Source organism: Aulonocara sp. 'chitande type north' Nkhata Bay, linkage group LG16 (assembly GCF_057382095.1).
Source record: "Aulonocara sp. 'chitande type north' Nkhata Bay isolate Kocher_YH1m ecotype deep benthic linkage group LG16, A_spYH_male_GT1.1, whole genome shotgun sequence".
Taxonomy (NCBI): Eukaryota; Metazoa; Chordata; class Actinopteri; order Cichliformes; family Cichlidae; genus Aulonocara; species Aulonocara sp. 'chitande type north' Nkhata Bay.
Genome location: NC_141359.1, coordinates 12,156,166 through 12,170,125, shown reverse-complemented (window position 1 = coordinate 12,170,125; position 13,960 = coordinate 12,156,166). Strand labels below are relative to the sequence as shown.

At 40.1% G+C, this 13,960-nt stretch overlaps 1 protein-coding gene across 6 annotated transcripts in view; it reads left to right on the top strand.

Moving 5' to 3' along the window:
* Window positions 1-13,960, top strand: part of lrch1 (leucine-rich repeats and calponin homology (CH) domain containing 1) — a 100,426-nt gene that overhangs the window by 52,929 nt on the left and 33,537 nt on the right. For all 6 annotated transcript variants that reach the window (XM_086267895.1, XM_086267894.1, XM_086267892.1 and 3 more), the window contains exons 5-8: window positions 1,352-1,488; window positions 1,951-2,081; window positions 11,848-11,935; window positions 12,929-13,031. In XM_086267895.1, the coding sequence (XP_086124021.1) occupies window positions 1,352-1,488; window positions 1,951-2,081; window positions 11,848-11,935; window positions 12,929-13,031 (459 nt within the window). The remainder of the gene's footprint in view (window positions 1-1,351; window positions 1,489-1,950; window positions 2,082-11,847; window positions 11,936-12,928; window positions 13,032-13,960) is intronic.

Below are 13,960 nucleotides of genomic sequence, written 5' to 3'. Positions count from 1 at the left end.
CATAACTCTTTAAACATAAAACAGGCACTTTTGTTAAATTACAGCTTAGTCACTCCAGTAAAACGCTGTGTAAGAGAGGTGTTCCAGGTTTTCCAGGTTATTTTGGATTTAATGAGGAATAAAGTTCACATGAAGAGAAACAGTTTGACTCTGGGCTGCTAACAATTACAAACCTAGTCTGAAAATAACAACAAGAGCTGCATTGTGTTATCTGGTGGGAAACATGTTGGTGGTTTTACCCATGTGAAAGTGTAAGTGTGTGTAGTCTACTTGAGATCAACTAAATCAGCAGCAGGGGGGGTTTCCACTGTCACTAAACAAACTGCTGGTATCGGTCTATTTTAAAATCAGGTTGTGTGTGTGCTGAAGCCTCTTAGTGTAGTATTATGGAAAACACCTGAATATCTGTAATTCTATGCAAATCACTGAAGCGTGTGCATGTCAGCAGAAACTAGATAATGCATGTTTTTCCATGTCCCACACCTGACTGGGCAGGTGGTATGGTCTATGCAGCTGATGCAGGAGAGCGGGCATCTTGCTCTGACCATTTCATATTAAATAAATGCCACTTTTTCAATATTCCTGCCCAAATATGTTGTTCTTTAGCATCTATTTTAAGAATTCCTGGTTCAAAATAACAAGAATTCACTCATTTCAGCCTGGTTAAGGTTGCAGGTTGATGCAATCTTTCTCATCGGTGCCATCAGAGAGAGGTCTAAGCCGTCTAAAAATAATTCTGCAGCAAGAAAATTCACAAAGAGCTATCTTCAGACGCAAGAACAGAACAAAGTGTTCTGGCAGAGATCATCCGACCTCCACAGATCTCACCACCATGGAGTCAGTCTGGATTACATGAAAACAGAAGACACTGAGACACGCCTAAGTTCTCCAAAAGTGATTTTCCACTCGCTGTTCCAGGAACATTAATTTCCCCCCCGAAAAAACTAATGTTCTGGAACTTTCCGGGGAGTGAAAGTTCATCCAGCACATTGTGATTAGCATTTTCACAGCAGGGGTAAAGTCCCGGGAAGATTAAATCCATTAGTTTGCTGGCATTTCAAAGGTGCAGTTTGTCTCAAATTTTGAGTGTTGTCTTCTGCAAAAATCAACCAAAAGGGTCAGACTTTAAACCTCCTGGGCGTCTCCATTCGAGTTATTGTTGGGCAGAAAGTAAAAGAAAAACAAACATGGTTTGGGTAAAAAAAAAAGATAACCCTGAAGTTTTCTGATGAGATATAATCCCCTTATGTGCTGCATTGTATAAGCCAAATCAAAACAAATCTGCTCGCTCTGAAGGAGCAGATGACCAGAGCTGTTTGCCTGATGTTTGTGCGTTTGTGTCTTCCTACAGACTTGGCTGATCTTCCTCTGGTGAAGTTCGATTTCTCCTGTAACAAAGTGTCCACCATCCCAGTGTGTTACAGGAAGATGAAACAGCTCCAGACTCTCCAGTTAGAAAACAATCCACTGCAGAGTCCACCCGCACAGGTACATAAACAAACACACACACACTTTTGTCTTAATGTACTTTATATCTTCCACTATTCTTTGTGTCTGAGTCATGATTCGACATAAATTCTTGGTGCACATCTCTGAAAATTAAACCTACTTTATTTTTTTAGATACCATCCTAATATAAGAAACAGACATTCATAATAAATTTATATTTTTAAATGTATCATTTCAGCTTAATGTTCCTGCACAGGGCTATTATCTGGCCATTACAGCAATCATCATGATCATAGCAGCATAGCAGCAGTATTGCAATAGGTAGTATAAAGCTATGTACCTGCTTTTGGAAATGTTAAGCACGAGCAGCTGCAAGAGCTAAAAAAAGACACAAGTGACTCAGCAGTCTTTGTGAATAAAGGCTGAAATGATGTAGAAAACAAAGCAAAGCTGGACTTTTACTTGATGCTGATTTGAGTCCCTTTTCCTCCCATTATTCAGATCTGTATAAAGGGCAAAGTTCACATATTCAAGTATCTGAGCATTGAGGCGTGTCGCAGCGAGAAGATGCCTGACTCTCTCTACCTGCCTGTCATGGGGCGAATCAACTTATCAAGGCCCACCACTGGCAGGTCAGTTACCGTGGTATCACACAGCTGGGGGGGATTATCTTCTCTTCATTATCAGCGTCTGCTCTTGTAGTGCAGTTAGACTGTACGTCTTTGACAACGTTCTGGTGTCGAAATGTCAATTCTTTATCATTAAAGTGAATAGGATTGCTAGCGGTTATGTAGCAATGCAATTTTTGTTGTTTTTTCATTAATGGTATTCTGGGTGAAAATAACAGAGCAAGATGTTGAGTCTATGTTGACTTGTGATGGCAGTGTTGCCTCATGGTTCCAGTACCTAAAACCAGACACAGTGATAGAACTGTTTCTGTTTGGCTTCTTGTCTGAGTAGCATGATGATACTGCAGCTAGTGATGGTTTTAGTTTTAAAGCTAAATGATGGGTTTCAAAATTAGCATGGGATGTAACCTGCAAGAATTCAGCGACTTAATTGTTTTCTTCCCCCTCCCAAAGTGTATAATCCGAGCTACAGTGGCTGCTGCAGGACAAACGTGCTTTAGTCAGCAAAAGAGCCATAGTGGCCACGGCTGGCCACCATGTGTCTGCTACCAATTGTGTAAAAAAGACATTTTTATATTTTCTAATATTTGAATAATAGCAACATGTAACAATAAATCAAAAAAAAGAAATACTTTTAAAAATAAATAAAAAGTGATATGTGTCCACTAAATATTTGCAGGGTTTAGCTTTTTTTTTTTTCCTTGAGTCACCTCAAAAAAAATCTGGTTAGGCTCAGTCTGCAGTTTATCTCAGCTGTCAATGCTGCGTGAGAAGTATCCGCTTCTATTTACTATGCAGGAGACTGTAAAACTTTGTGAAAGGGGTCTGATGAGTCAGTAAAGCTCACTTCTCTGTGATCACAGTGATATTGGTGTGAGTTTTTGAGGATATCCTGAACTTTTCTGTCAGTATGCGTTGCATGGTGTTGGTGAAAATTTCATTGAAGTGAGGCTAACATTGTTGGACTCCGAGGCTTAGCGAATAAACTCTTGTTACGATGTGAGAATATAAAAACTGTTTATCAGAGGGAAAGTGTTATTTCTAGGACACTTGACTCTGGCATTAGTAGGTGTGATGTTAGCTTAAAGCGATTGTTATGTAGCCAGCTTGTTCTTAGCTTTAAGGTTAGGAAGGAGAGGATGGACTTTGATCTGGATCTATGTCTCTTTCCTTCGTGGTTTTGCTCCGTTGGTAAAACACAGGTATGATCTTTTATATCTTGAGTCTGAAGGTGCTGACGCAAAATAAAATTTGTCTACGAGTTCTGTTCTCCTTTGATGTACTAAGTTTATGAGAATGCATCATTTTGTCCTAAGAAATAATTACACACTTATTAATTTATATTTATGATTACAACATTTGTTTTATTAAGTGGCCTCAAAGAAATGACTGACTGTACCTTTAACCTGAACAAAGGTTTCTTTCAGTTTTGTTAACCTGACAAAGAGAAAGTATACTATATATAACTACTGACATGGCATAATGGAATAGAATAATCTTTTAATTGTCCCTCAGGGGAAATTTGGGTGTAACAGCAGCAAGAAAAAGCTATAATTTGACTCAAGTCGTAAAATCATGAACTTTTGAAGCTTTTTCTGTTTTTTGGTTCACATCTGAACTGTATTCCCAGTCCTGGAAATACTCAGTTTTATTGAGTATTAGTGTACAGGATACATCCACATCCCACTCCATCATTTGTTTCTAGAAAAGTTTAGGACATATGAGAAAACTAGCAAACAGAGAAAACATTTGAGACATTTGTTTCAAATTTTTGTGACTTTTAGGTTATTTATGAATGCTGTAAGTTGTTTTAAGCTTTGGACTGCCAAGATAGTTGCCAGAAGCACATTACATCACCCCAGGGCCATTATTTCATATGGTTTTAACAACATTACACGTAGACAGAAACTGTCTGTGATCTGAGCTTGCTCAGTTTCTCAGCCTGTAGCCAAATCCTCCATTAGTCAGCTGAAACTGATCCTTTCTCCGGCTCCCAGCTGGGTAGCAGTGACAGACTGCCATCATACTGAAAGGTTTGTCCAAAATCTCATCACCGGTGTGTGAGATGTTCTCTGTGACTGATGAATAAAGGAATCGGGAGTGAATACAGGAAGAAAACATTTAAGTAGACAAAGGAATGAAAGACTACAATCCTTGAATGATGACACCTAGTAAGGACATACAAAAAAAAGACTGCACATATCTCAGGGACAAAAGAAAGACTTGTTGAAGCAGTCAGAGAAATGGGTTGATGGACTGCACACAGTGATACAAAGAAAAGAAAAAGAAGTGAGCTAAACAGAGTGAATAACAATACAAACAGGAAGCAATGTAAAAAGAAAGAAATTGACAGATGAAACAATGGTAGGAATACAAACTAACAAACAAACAACCCCTGCAGTGCTGGCCACCTATAAACTAATACTCATGGCAGCACAGGAACAAGCTCTGAGCACAAGATCCATATTACACCAGGTAAGACCCCAGGTGCAGGCTGTGTAAAGATGCCCCTGAGACAATCCAGCACATAACAGCAGGTTGCAAGATGCTATCAGGCAGAACATACATAGAACGCCATAACCAAGTGGCCAGCATAGTATACAGAAACATCTGTGCCAAGTATGGCCTGGAGATCTCGAGGTCAAAATGGGAGACGCTCCCTAGGGTGGTCGAAAAATGACCAAGCTAAGATCCTGTGGGACTTGCAGATACAGAAGGGCAAAATGGTGAAGGCTAACAAGCAGAGGAAGACAGCTGTAGTGATAGCTGTAGAAGATGTGGAGGATGAAGGTAACGGTGGTCCCAGTGGTAATCATAGCACTAGGTGCGGTGACTCCCAAGCTAGGCGAGTGGCTCCAGCAGGTCCCGGGAACAACACCAGAAGTGCGCAGTCCTAGGAACACCAAAGATACTGGACTCTCAAGCTCCCAGGTCTCTGGCAGAGGACAGTTTTGCCTGGTTACGCAAATTAGCATTAAGGCCTTTACACACAGTTTCAAACTTATACACAGGGTGGGCCATTTATATGGATACACCGTAATAACATGGGAATTGTTGGTGATATTAAAGTCCTGTTTGTGGCACATTAGTATATGTGAGGGGGCAAACTCCTCAAGATGGGTAGTGACCATGGTGGCCATTTAGAAGTCGGCCATCTTGGATACAACTTTTGTTTTTTCAATAGGAAGAGGGCCATGTGACACATCAAACTTACTGGTAATGTCACAAGAAAAACAATGGTGTGCTTGATTTCAACGTAACTTTATTCTTTCATGAGTTATTTACAAGTTTCTGACCACTTAGAAAATGTGTTCAATGCCCATTGGGTTGGATTGTCAAATTCAAATTCAAATTCAAATTCAAATTCAAATTTTATTTGTCACGTACACAGTCATACACAGTACGATATGTAGTGAAATGCTTGGACAACTGCTCGTGACCTAAATGCAACCCTCTTCTCCCACTCTTCACACACTGATAGCAACACCGCAGTAGAAATGCCAGCACAGGAATCCAGTATCCGTAGTTTCAGGTGCTGCACATCTCGTATCTTCACACCATAGACAATTGCCTTCAGATGACCCCAAAGATAAAAGTCTAAGGGGGTCAGATCGGGAGACCTTGGGGGCCATTCAACTGGCCCACGACGACCAATCCACTTTCTAGGAAACTGTTCATCTAGGAATGCTCGGACCTGGCACCCATAATGTGGTGGTGCACCATCTTGCTGGAAAAACTCAGGGAACGTGCCAGCTTCAGTGCATAAAGAGGGAAACACATCATCATGTAGCAATTTCAAATATCCAGTGGCCTTGAGGTTTCCATTGATGAAGAATGGACCCACTATCGTTGTACCCCATATACCACACCAAACCATCACTTTTGTTGTTCCAACAGTCTTGGAGGGATCCATCCAATGTGGGATAGTGTCAGACCAATAGCGGTAGTTTTGTTTGTTAACTTCACCATTCACATAAAAGTTTGCCTCATCACTGAACAAAATCTTCTGCGTGAAGTGAGGGTCATCCACGTTGAGATGCTGCAGTAGCTGGAGTTTGTAAGGGTGCCATTTGTGAGTAGCTAATATCCGCCGAAGGTATGTTCGACTAATGCCTCTCTCCAGTGACATGCAGCGAGTGCTACGCTTCAGGCTCTTGCTGAATGAAGCTAGGACAGCCACTGATGTTTCTTCATTAGTGACAGTTTTCTTGCGTCCACATTTTGGCAAATCCAACACTGAACCAGTTTCACGAAACTTAGCAAGCAGTTTGCTGACTGTAGCATGGGAGATGGGTGGTCTCGTAGGGTGTCTTGCATTGAAATCTGCTGCAATGACCCGGTTACTGCGTTCACCAGATATCAACACAATTTCGATCTGCTCCTCACGTGTTAACCTCTTCGACATGTCAATGGCTGTGAACAAAGAGAAACTTGTAAATAACTCATGAAAGAATAAAGTTACATTGAAACCAAGCACACCATTGTTTTTCTTGTGACATTACCAGTAAGTTTGATGTGTCACATGGCCCTCTTCCTATTGAAAAAACAAAAGTTGTATCCAAGATGGCCGACTTCTAAATGGCCACCATGGTCACCACCCATCTTGAGGAGTTTGCCCCCTCACATATACTAATGTGCCACAAACAGGACTTTAATATCACCAACCATTCCCATTTTATCACGGTGTTATTACGGTGTATCCATATAAATGGCCCACCCTGTACACAGTTAAAGCGTTGTTTCTTTGTGAGAAAATTCATCTTTTGAAAAAATGCAATGTGGAAAAAATGAAGTTGACATCAAGCGATGATGAGCTGGTCCTGATGTTTCTAAACAAGAAAAGGAAGAAACAGAGATTCTGGGTTCATCCGGTTCTCATGGGGCAGCAGCAGCAAGGAGAATTTCATGGTTTGATCCAGCACTTGAAGTTTTGTCATGACCGCTTTCATACATATCTTAGGATGTTGGTGGCACAGTTTGAACTCTTGTTGGCAGAGTAGGGAACAACATCTGAGGAGGCAGAGAAATCATGTCAGACAGTCGATTGACCCGGAATCTAGCTGTGTGTCTGAGGTAAAACTGTATTATGAAACTGGAACAGTACTCACATCTACAGAGTACAGTATAGAATGAATTTATGTCATTTCATCCATCCTCCAATCCAAAGTCGGGGGATTACCAAAGGCTTTAGGATTAAGGACTTCTAGTTTGTCTAACCCAAGCGATGTAATGTCAAAAAGCAAAGGAATAAAGAATAAAATATTTAAAAAGCTGGTGGGCAACTGGTGAGGGTTGGAGGGAAGTACGGTAAAAACAGAAATACATAGGAAATAAAAATTCTGCCTCTTCAGGTCCTTCAACACTCAGCTTCAGCTGAGTTGTTTTTCCTGCCCACATGAAACTCTCCCAGGATGTGGGCAGGAAAAACAGTTTCTGTTCTCCTGTAGTTCACACAGACTCTACACTTACATGTAAATCAGGTTTTCCTTTAGCTTTCATTCTTGTTCATGCTTTTGTCACTTGTCTTCTTGATTTCTTTGATTAAATAAACTCCACATGACACACAAGATAAAAGCATCAGCAACATCCAAGGTATGAAGGGGTGACCTAGAGGGAGCGCTGATATTGTGTGGATATAGAGTCCATACATATAAAACGCCAGAACAGAAACCAGACTGACAAACTACAGCACTGCAACAGGTCTGCTTTCTCTTTCTCTGACGGTTAGTAATTTTCAGATTGGTTTTAAGCTCATCATTTGTTGCAGCTGTCATGCTTTGCTGTTTGGCAGATTTCCCCCCCATTTTATTTCTGCTGTAAAGACGTTGGGAAAAGCTGTAAACTCTTTAATGCCATCAAGTTGAGGATTCTGACTTGTCTGTCTATGGGAATTAATTTGGTTTTGGAACCACCTAAAGTGGCCACTCCAGAAATAACTACCGTATATTTCGGACCGTATATAAGGCGCACCAGATTATAAGCAAAACAAAACAGTCAGATAAGTCGAACTTTACTCCACTCATTCTTCTTGCATTGATTCATTAATGTTGAATTCTCTCTGCTGCTCTTTTCCGATGATGTTGCAGTGTATTAATGACTAATCTGGTATTGTGGATGGATTTTCTCAGTTGTTCTCCTGACTGAAGTTTGGTCCGTTTGTATCATCCTGCCATGTGATTGCTTTTGTCCCTAACCATCAGGAACCCTCACGTTAACTTTTATCGAGTGGAAAAATGTTAGTGTTCATCCTCCAGCTTCACTGTGTTTATGTTATACTAACATAGCTGTGTCACTAGCGATCACGTAGCAAATCATTATATACCAGCTAGCCCAATTTCAATAACCCTACAAACGTCACTGCTGTTTAGTTTTCTGTCTTCATTCATGTTGGAAGTGATAGCAGAGCTGTACGTTTTAATTTTTTCAGAAATCTCTCAGTCAGAACATGCAATATCATGTTTAGGTGGAAACTAGCGAGCTAACTTCCTGCTAACTTTTAACTCCGTTAAATTTAATAACTTCTATTTTCATGGATGCCTGGATGTTTTAACTTAATTGTTACACCTGGTAAAATAATGCTCCGACAATTCATCAAGCGGTGCGCCTTCATAGCTTACCAAAGTAATACTAAAACATTTTTTGGCAGATCTTTGAGTGCTGTGTACCACATAAAAGCAGTTCGAGGTCAGTAAGCACAACCACTGTCGAGTAAGCACTGTAGATTTTTGAGAAAATTAAAGGTTTTTAAGTGCGCCTTATAGTGTGGGAATATGTTAACCCCCCCCCCAAACCCAGTAAGTTGCTTATTGGTTTATACGTTAATATGTCAGTTTTTTGGCTCCATATATTTTCAATTAATACCAGAAAACAGCACCGCCTGCTGATTGGCATTCCATCGATAATCGATTGCATTTAGATTCAATACACAGTTGGTGACGTCACTGATTTTATGGGAAATGAACTGGTACTTATAGTGGTTTCCATTCTAACTGAGCACTCAAAAGTGCTTTATGCTACAGCCTCACCCATTCGGACACACACTTTTATCTCACACTGATAGATGCATCAGGGGCAACTCAGGGTTCAGTATCCTGCTCGAGGATACTTTGGCATGCAGACTGGAGAAGTGCAGAGCGGAACCACCAATCTTTGAATTGGTAGACGAGCCGTTTTTGATTGGCTGTGTTTTCCATGCAGGGTTACTGAAATTAGACCAATCCCTGACTTTGACAAGCTATGATTCTGAAAGACAGATATGCTAAAGTTCAACTTCATATTTATTTTAACAGAAGTCTTCTATTCCTGCTCTATGATTTCTTCTTAGTCGTCTTCTGTGATCCTCAAATGCTTCCAATTCTTTTTTCGTCTTTCACTGAAACATTATTACAAGCCATCACTCTGAATTTGTTGTTTCTCAGCTTTGTTTTTCATAAACATGCAATGCCACTTTCACTCAAAAAAAGGCTGTGGATAATAAATTAGTACGCTTCTGTGAGGTGCAGTCGTTTGCCGTCTCACTCCAGAGGAAGCTGAGAACAGAGTGATGCTATTTTTAAAACCCCATTAATACGATGACCTTAAACAGAGCTAGATAAAAATGAAACCCAGCATGGCTCCGTTTATGGTTTACCAAATGAAGAAAGAGTGCCCCGCCAAAGTAAAACAACACAGTCCAAGTTCCAGATCTGCTCATAGCATTTGCTTATGATGGCATATTTTTTTGGCTATTACACGAGTTTTAGTCTTTTAGTGACATGATGAGGATGTCAGGGGGTCAGAGGTCACAGAGAGATGGATGAACCCTAATTTGTCTCAGACTTAAAGTGACCTGTGTGGGCTATTATGAAGCAACTGCACTTGTAGAATCATGATCAAGGAGATGAGAGGAGAGGAGCGACACTGTTGCTCACAGAAGGGTTATTAGAAAATGCTGTGTGTGCGTGCGTGCGTGTGTGTGTGTGTGTGTGTGTGTGTGTGTGTGTGTGTGTGTGTGTGTGTGTGTGAGAAATTCCAGTGCCTCATTATTGTTCAGTTGCTTGGAGACTGCCACAGGCCAGTGTTCACACGGCCAATTAAAGTTCCCCAGATGCCCTTGTATTTGACTCCTGTGTGTTTTCTAAAACACTGATTTTTAAAACCTTTTTTCAGATCTTCCCTTGATCAAATAGGGATGTTTTATCACAATAGAACAAATATATTCTATTTGTTCTATTATGAATAAATAATAAACATAATAGAATTTGTTTAATAATGCTTTAGATTTCAATATTATACAGAGTATGACAGGTCAGTTTGTTTAAGAAAAGTCTTACAGAAAAAGTTGATTTAAACTCTATTTGAAGGCTTACACCTTATTATTATTATTATTATTATTATTATTATTATTATTATTATTATTATTATTATTTTAACTATCATATTAACCACTCAATGAGCTTCTTTATTGTTTAATATTATTTTAGGCTTCCTCTGTCTGATCGCATCAAGTCGTTCTATTCATAGGCCAGAAAAAAAGCACTTAACTGTCTAAGTAATATAAAACATTAAGGAAGCTATGGCTTTAAATCAATGAAGGATTAAGTATAGGAACTTCATGCCATCCATGGGGCTTAATAGAAAGCTTGGCAGTGAAAAACATGTGACATTGGATTGTTTAAGGTCCTAAATTAAATTTTGCGTCCTAAGGTTCAGAAACTTTGCTTAGGCTGCTGCCCCCGCGACCCGGCCCCGGACAAAGCGGATGAAAATGGATGGATGGATGGATGGTTCAGAAACTTTGTACATAAGTTTTTACCCCTCAGCTGTAAAAGGCTGATGGAGTATTCTTGTCACTCCACCGGGCAGGCTGGGCGGGCAGAGTGAAAACCTAACCTAAATTTGTGAATGAGATAACTTGAGAATGAGGCAGTGTAGGAGCTTCAGATTGATACCATAGGTGTGTCTACAAAATAAATCTTGAACACGTTTGAATTGCAAAGTTCAAGTTTCATTGAAATCTTGTGAACCCAATAACTCCAGAATGAGCTTGAAATCAATAACACAGGCACGTTTACAAATCATCTCAGACTACTCTGAATCTCTGTGACATGAACCTAAAGTGAAAGGTCAAAGTTCAAGTTTTCTGAAAATCTTGTGAATGCGATAACTCGAGAAGAAGGTAATGTAGGATTTTCAAACTGATGCCATAGGGGTGTCTACATAGCAGGCTGAGCTGTACTACTGGTGGTTCAGATGGGTCTCTCTTTAGTCCTGTCACCTCAAGAATTTCTCCTCATTACACATTCGGCTGTCTTTACATGTGTAAAGTTAAAGAATGCCGAGAAGATGCATAAAAATACTAAATAAATTCCTGAAGAATACTTCAGGCCTGGGAGAGGGTACATGCAGACATGCAGTACAGTGATGGAAGTGAGGATGATGAAGGCTTTACTTTGTTTGCTGTGGTCTGTGTATTTCGGTTGTAGGTTTCATTTTTAAATGTTGATTGCAGTGACGTCAAAAAAAGTTTTTGTTTAACCGGCTTACACCTGTAGATGCCCTGAAACGTTCATGACAGCAGTTAAAGGTTAAATCCAAACAGCCAATCAGAATTTACACAGCAGTGTGAACGCAGCATGAGAAGCAGAGAGGGGAGGGGGAGCATTCTCTCTCTGTCTCCCTCTCTGTCATTGTGGCTCCCTTGCTCTTTGTCTCGCCTGTGCATACACACACACACACGCCTGCCTCCTGTGTGTGTGTCAGGTGTGTGACCTGTGTCTTGTGTCTGCAGTGTGGAAGACATGGAGCAGCAGAAGAAGCAGGACAGTGACTCAGGAGTCGGCAGCGACAACGGAGACAAGAGACTGTCTGCTACTGAGGTGTGTGTGTGTGTCTCTGCATCTGTGTGTCTCTGCATCTGTGTGTCTGTGTGTGGGGGGGGATTTTGTACATTTGTACCAATATGACTGTAACATGTTCAAATATAGGTGTATAGTTATGTGTGTGTATGTATCCATGCACAAATATGCGTTAGACATGTACTTAATACACTCATCTTTACTCCTTTAATCCTCATTTTCTAATCACACCAGCTCATCGTTTTTTTCCTCTGTAAGTCGGTGTATCTGAGTGAGTGCGGTGACATTAAAAGACGGACCCGTTTAGACGTCACTCACTTTTTCTGCAAATTGTTATTTCTTTTGTGGACTTGTGAGTAAATGATTGTGAAAAATGGCAAAAAATGAATTGTTACATTTAACAGTAAATTGTTAAAGAGCATTATTTAAGATGAATTAATACAAAGTTGAAATAAATGACAAATAACTGAAAATTTTAATATTTGACTTTGAATTTGAGATTCTTCTGGATTTGGTCTTGAAATGAAATACTGTTAGAGCGGAGGCACTTTGGCCTCATCTTGTAATTAGGGGCAACTTAACGTTTAGTTGAAGTTATTTTCTTCATTTGAACTGATAAGCTAAAAGTTTTTCTGTCTTTCGTAGTCTTTATCTGTGCAGTGCAGAGGAATTTTGTAGGATTCTGTAAACTGACGTCACGTCGCATCAGTGGGAGTCAGAGATCTCCTTTTCATTTTAGAATGAACACATTTTTTCTTTGTTACTAATTCACACTTTTGGTCATTGTTGAGATAGAAAGCTATTCAAGGCAGCAGCCAGCTCCAGGTCTGCGAAACTGAAATTATAAACTCTAATTTGCAACTGATATGCTTTTCCTGACCCAAAACTACGAGAAAAGTAATAAACTACAACTGAGAACGTTTACACTTTTAACACTCATCAGTTGTTGTGTTCTTGTGTTGAGGTTCTCACAGTTTTGTTTCAGCTCTGAAGCCGTTTCATTGCTTGTTTCAGCCGTCAGATGAAGACAGTCTGAGCCTTAATGTGCCAATGAGTCACATCACAGAGGAGGGAATCGGCAAAGACGACTCGAGTGAACACATCAGCTCTCTGACAGGTACACACACACACACACACACAGAGTGGCCAGCATGTGGCGATGGTAGACAAACTGTATTATGCTATCTATTGTCACCTGGTTAAACTCTCTGGACAGCCCGGATCCATGTGAATGAATAGTGTGTGCACGTGCGCTCTTATTACTCATGCTTTGGGAGCATAAACATCATCTGGACTTGACTCCGTTGAGAAAAAAGCATAACCAATTTGAGAATGCACATTGAGTGATTCAGTCAATGATTATGGAAAAGAGGAAAGAGTGAAGTAATCAACAGACTTGCACAATTATTTATCTGCTGCTGGATTTGTTCATGCAGCATGAAGCAGTGCTCAGCACCATCTACAAGTCAGGAGATCCTGTACGAGCCCTGCCATGCGATGTGGTTCAGCAGTGTACAAACTGAGGGTTTAGTAGTTTTGCTTTTCTAACCTGTCAGCTGTGTGTGTAAAAGTATCTGGGCTGTTGAACTCTATTAAAGAACAGCAGCAGCTCCCCAGACACAGTTTAAATAGACTTCAATCAGCCTTAATTAGGTTAGAGCTGATGGAGGGTCACATTTACTGAACTGAGATGAGTGAAAAGAGGTTATTTATATTTCTAAACAAATCCTTAATCCTGGCGTCACAAAGATGTTTTACATATTATATATTTGACAAATGTGTTGTTTTTAAAATAGCAGCAAGCTCCTGCTGTGGTTTTTATTATTTATCGCCAATTTTCTTGTGAAAAGTTTAGAAAATGAATGAAATTTAAACAAACACAAAAAATTAGGGAAAGAATTCTCAAAGGTTTTAAGAGCTGACTTAAGGGCTAACTCACGCACCTGACCTGCTTTCCTCCAATCGCTTCTCCTGCACATTCTGCCACTCGACATCTGTCTTGGCAACGGCTCCGGGCAGATATTTGGACAGTTCTTTTGAAATCCT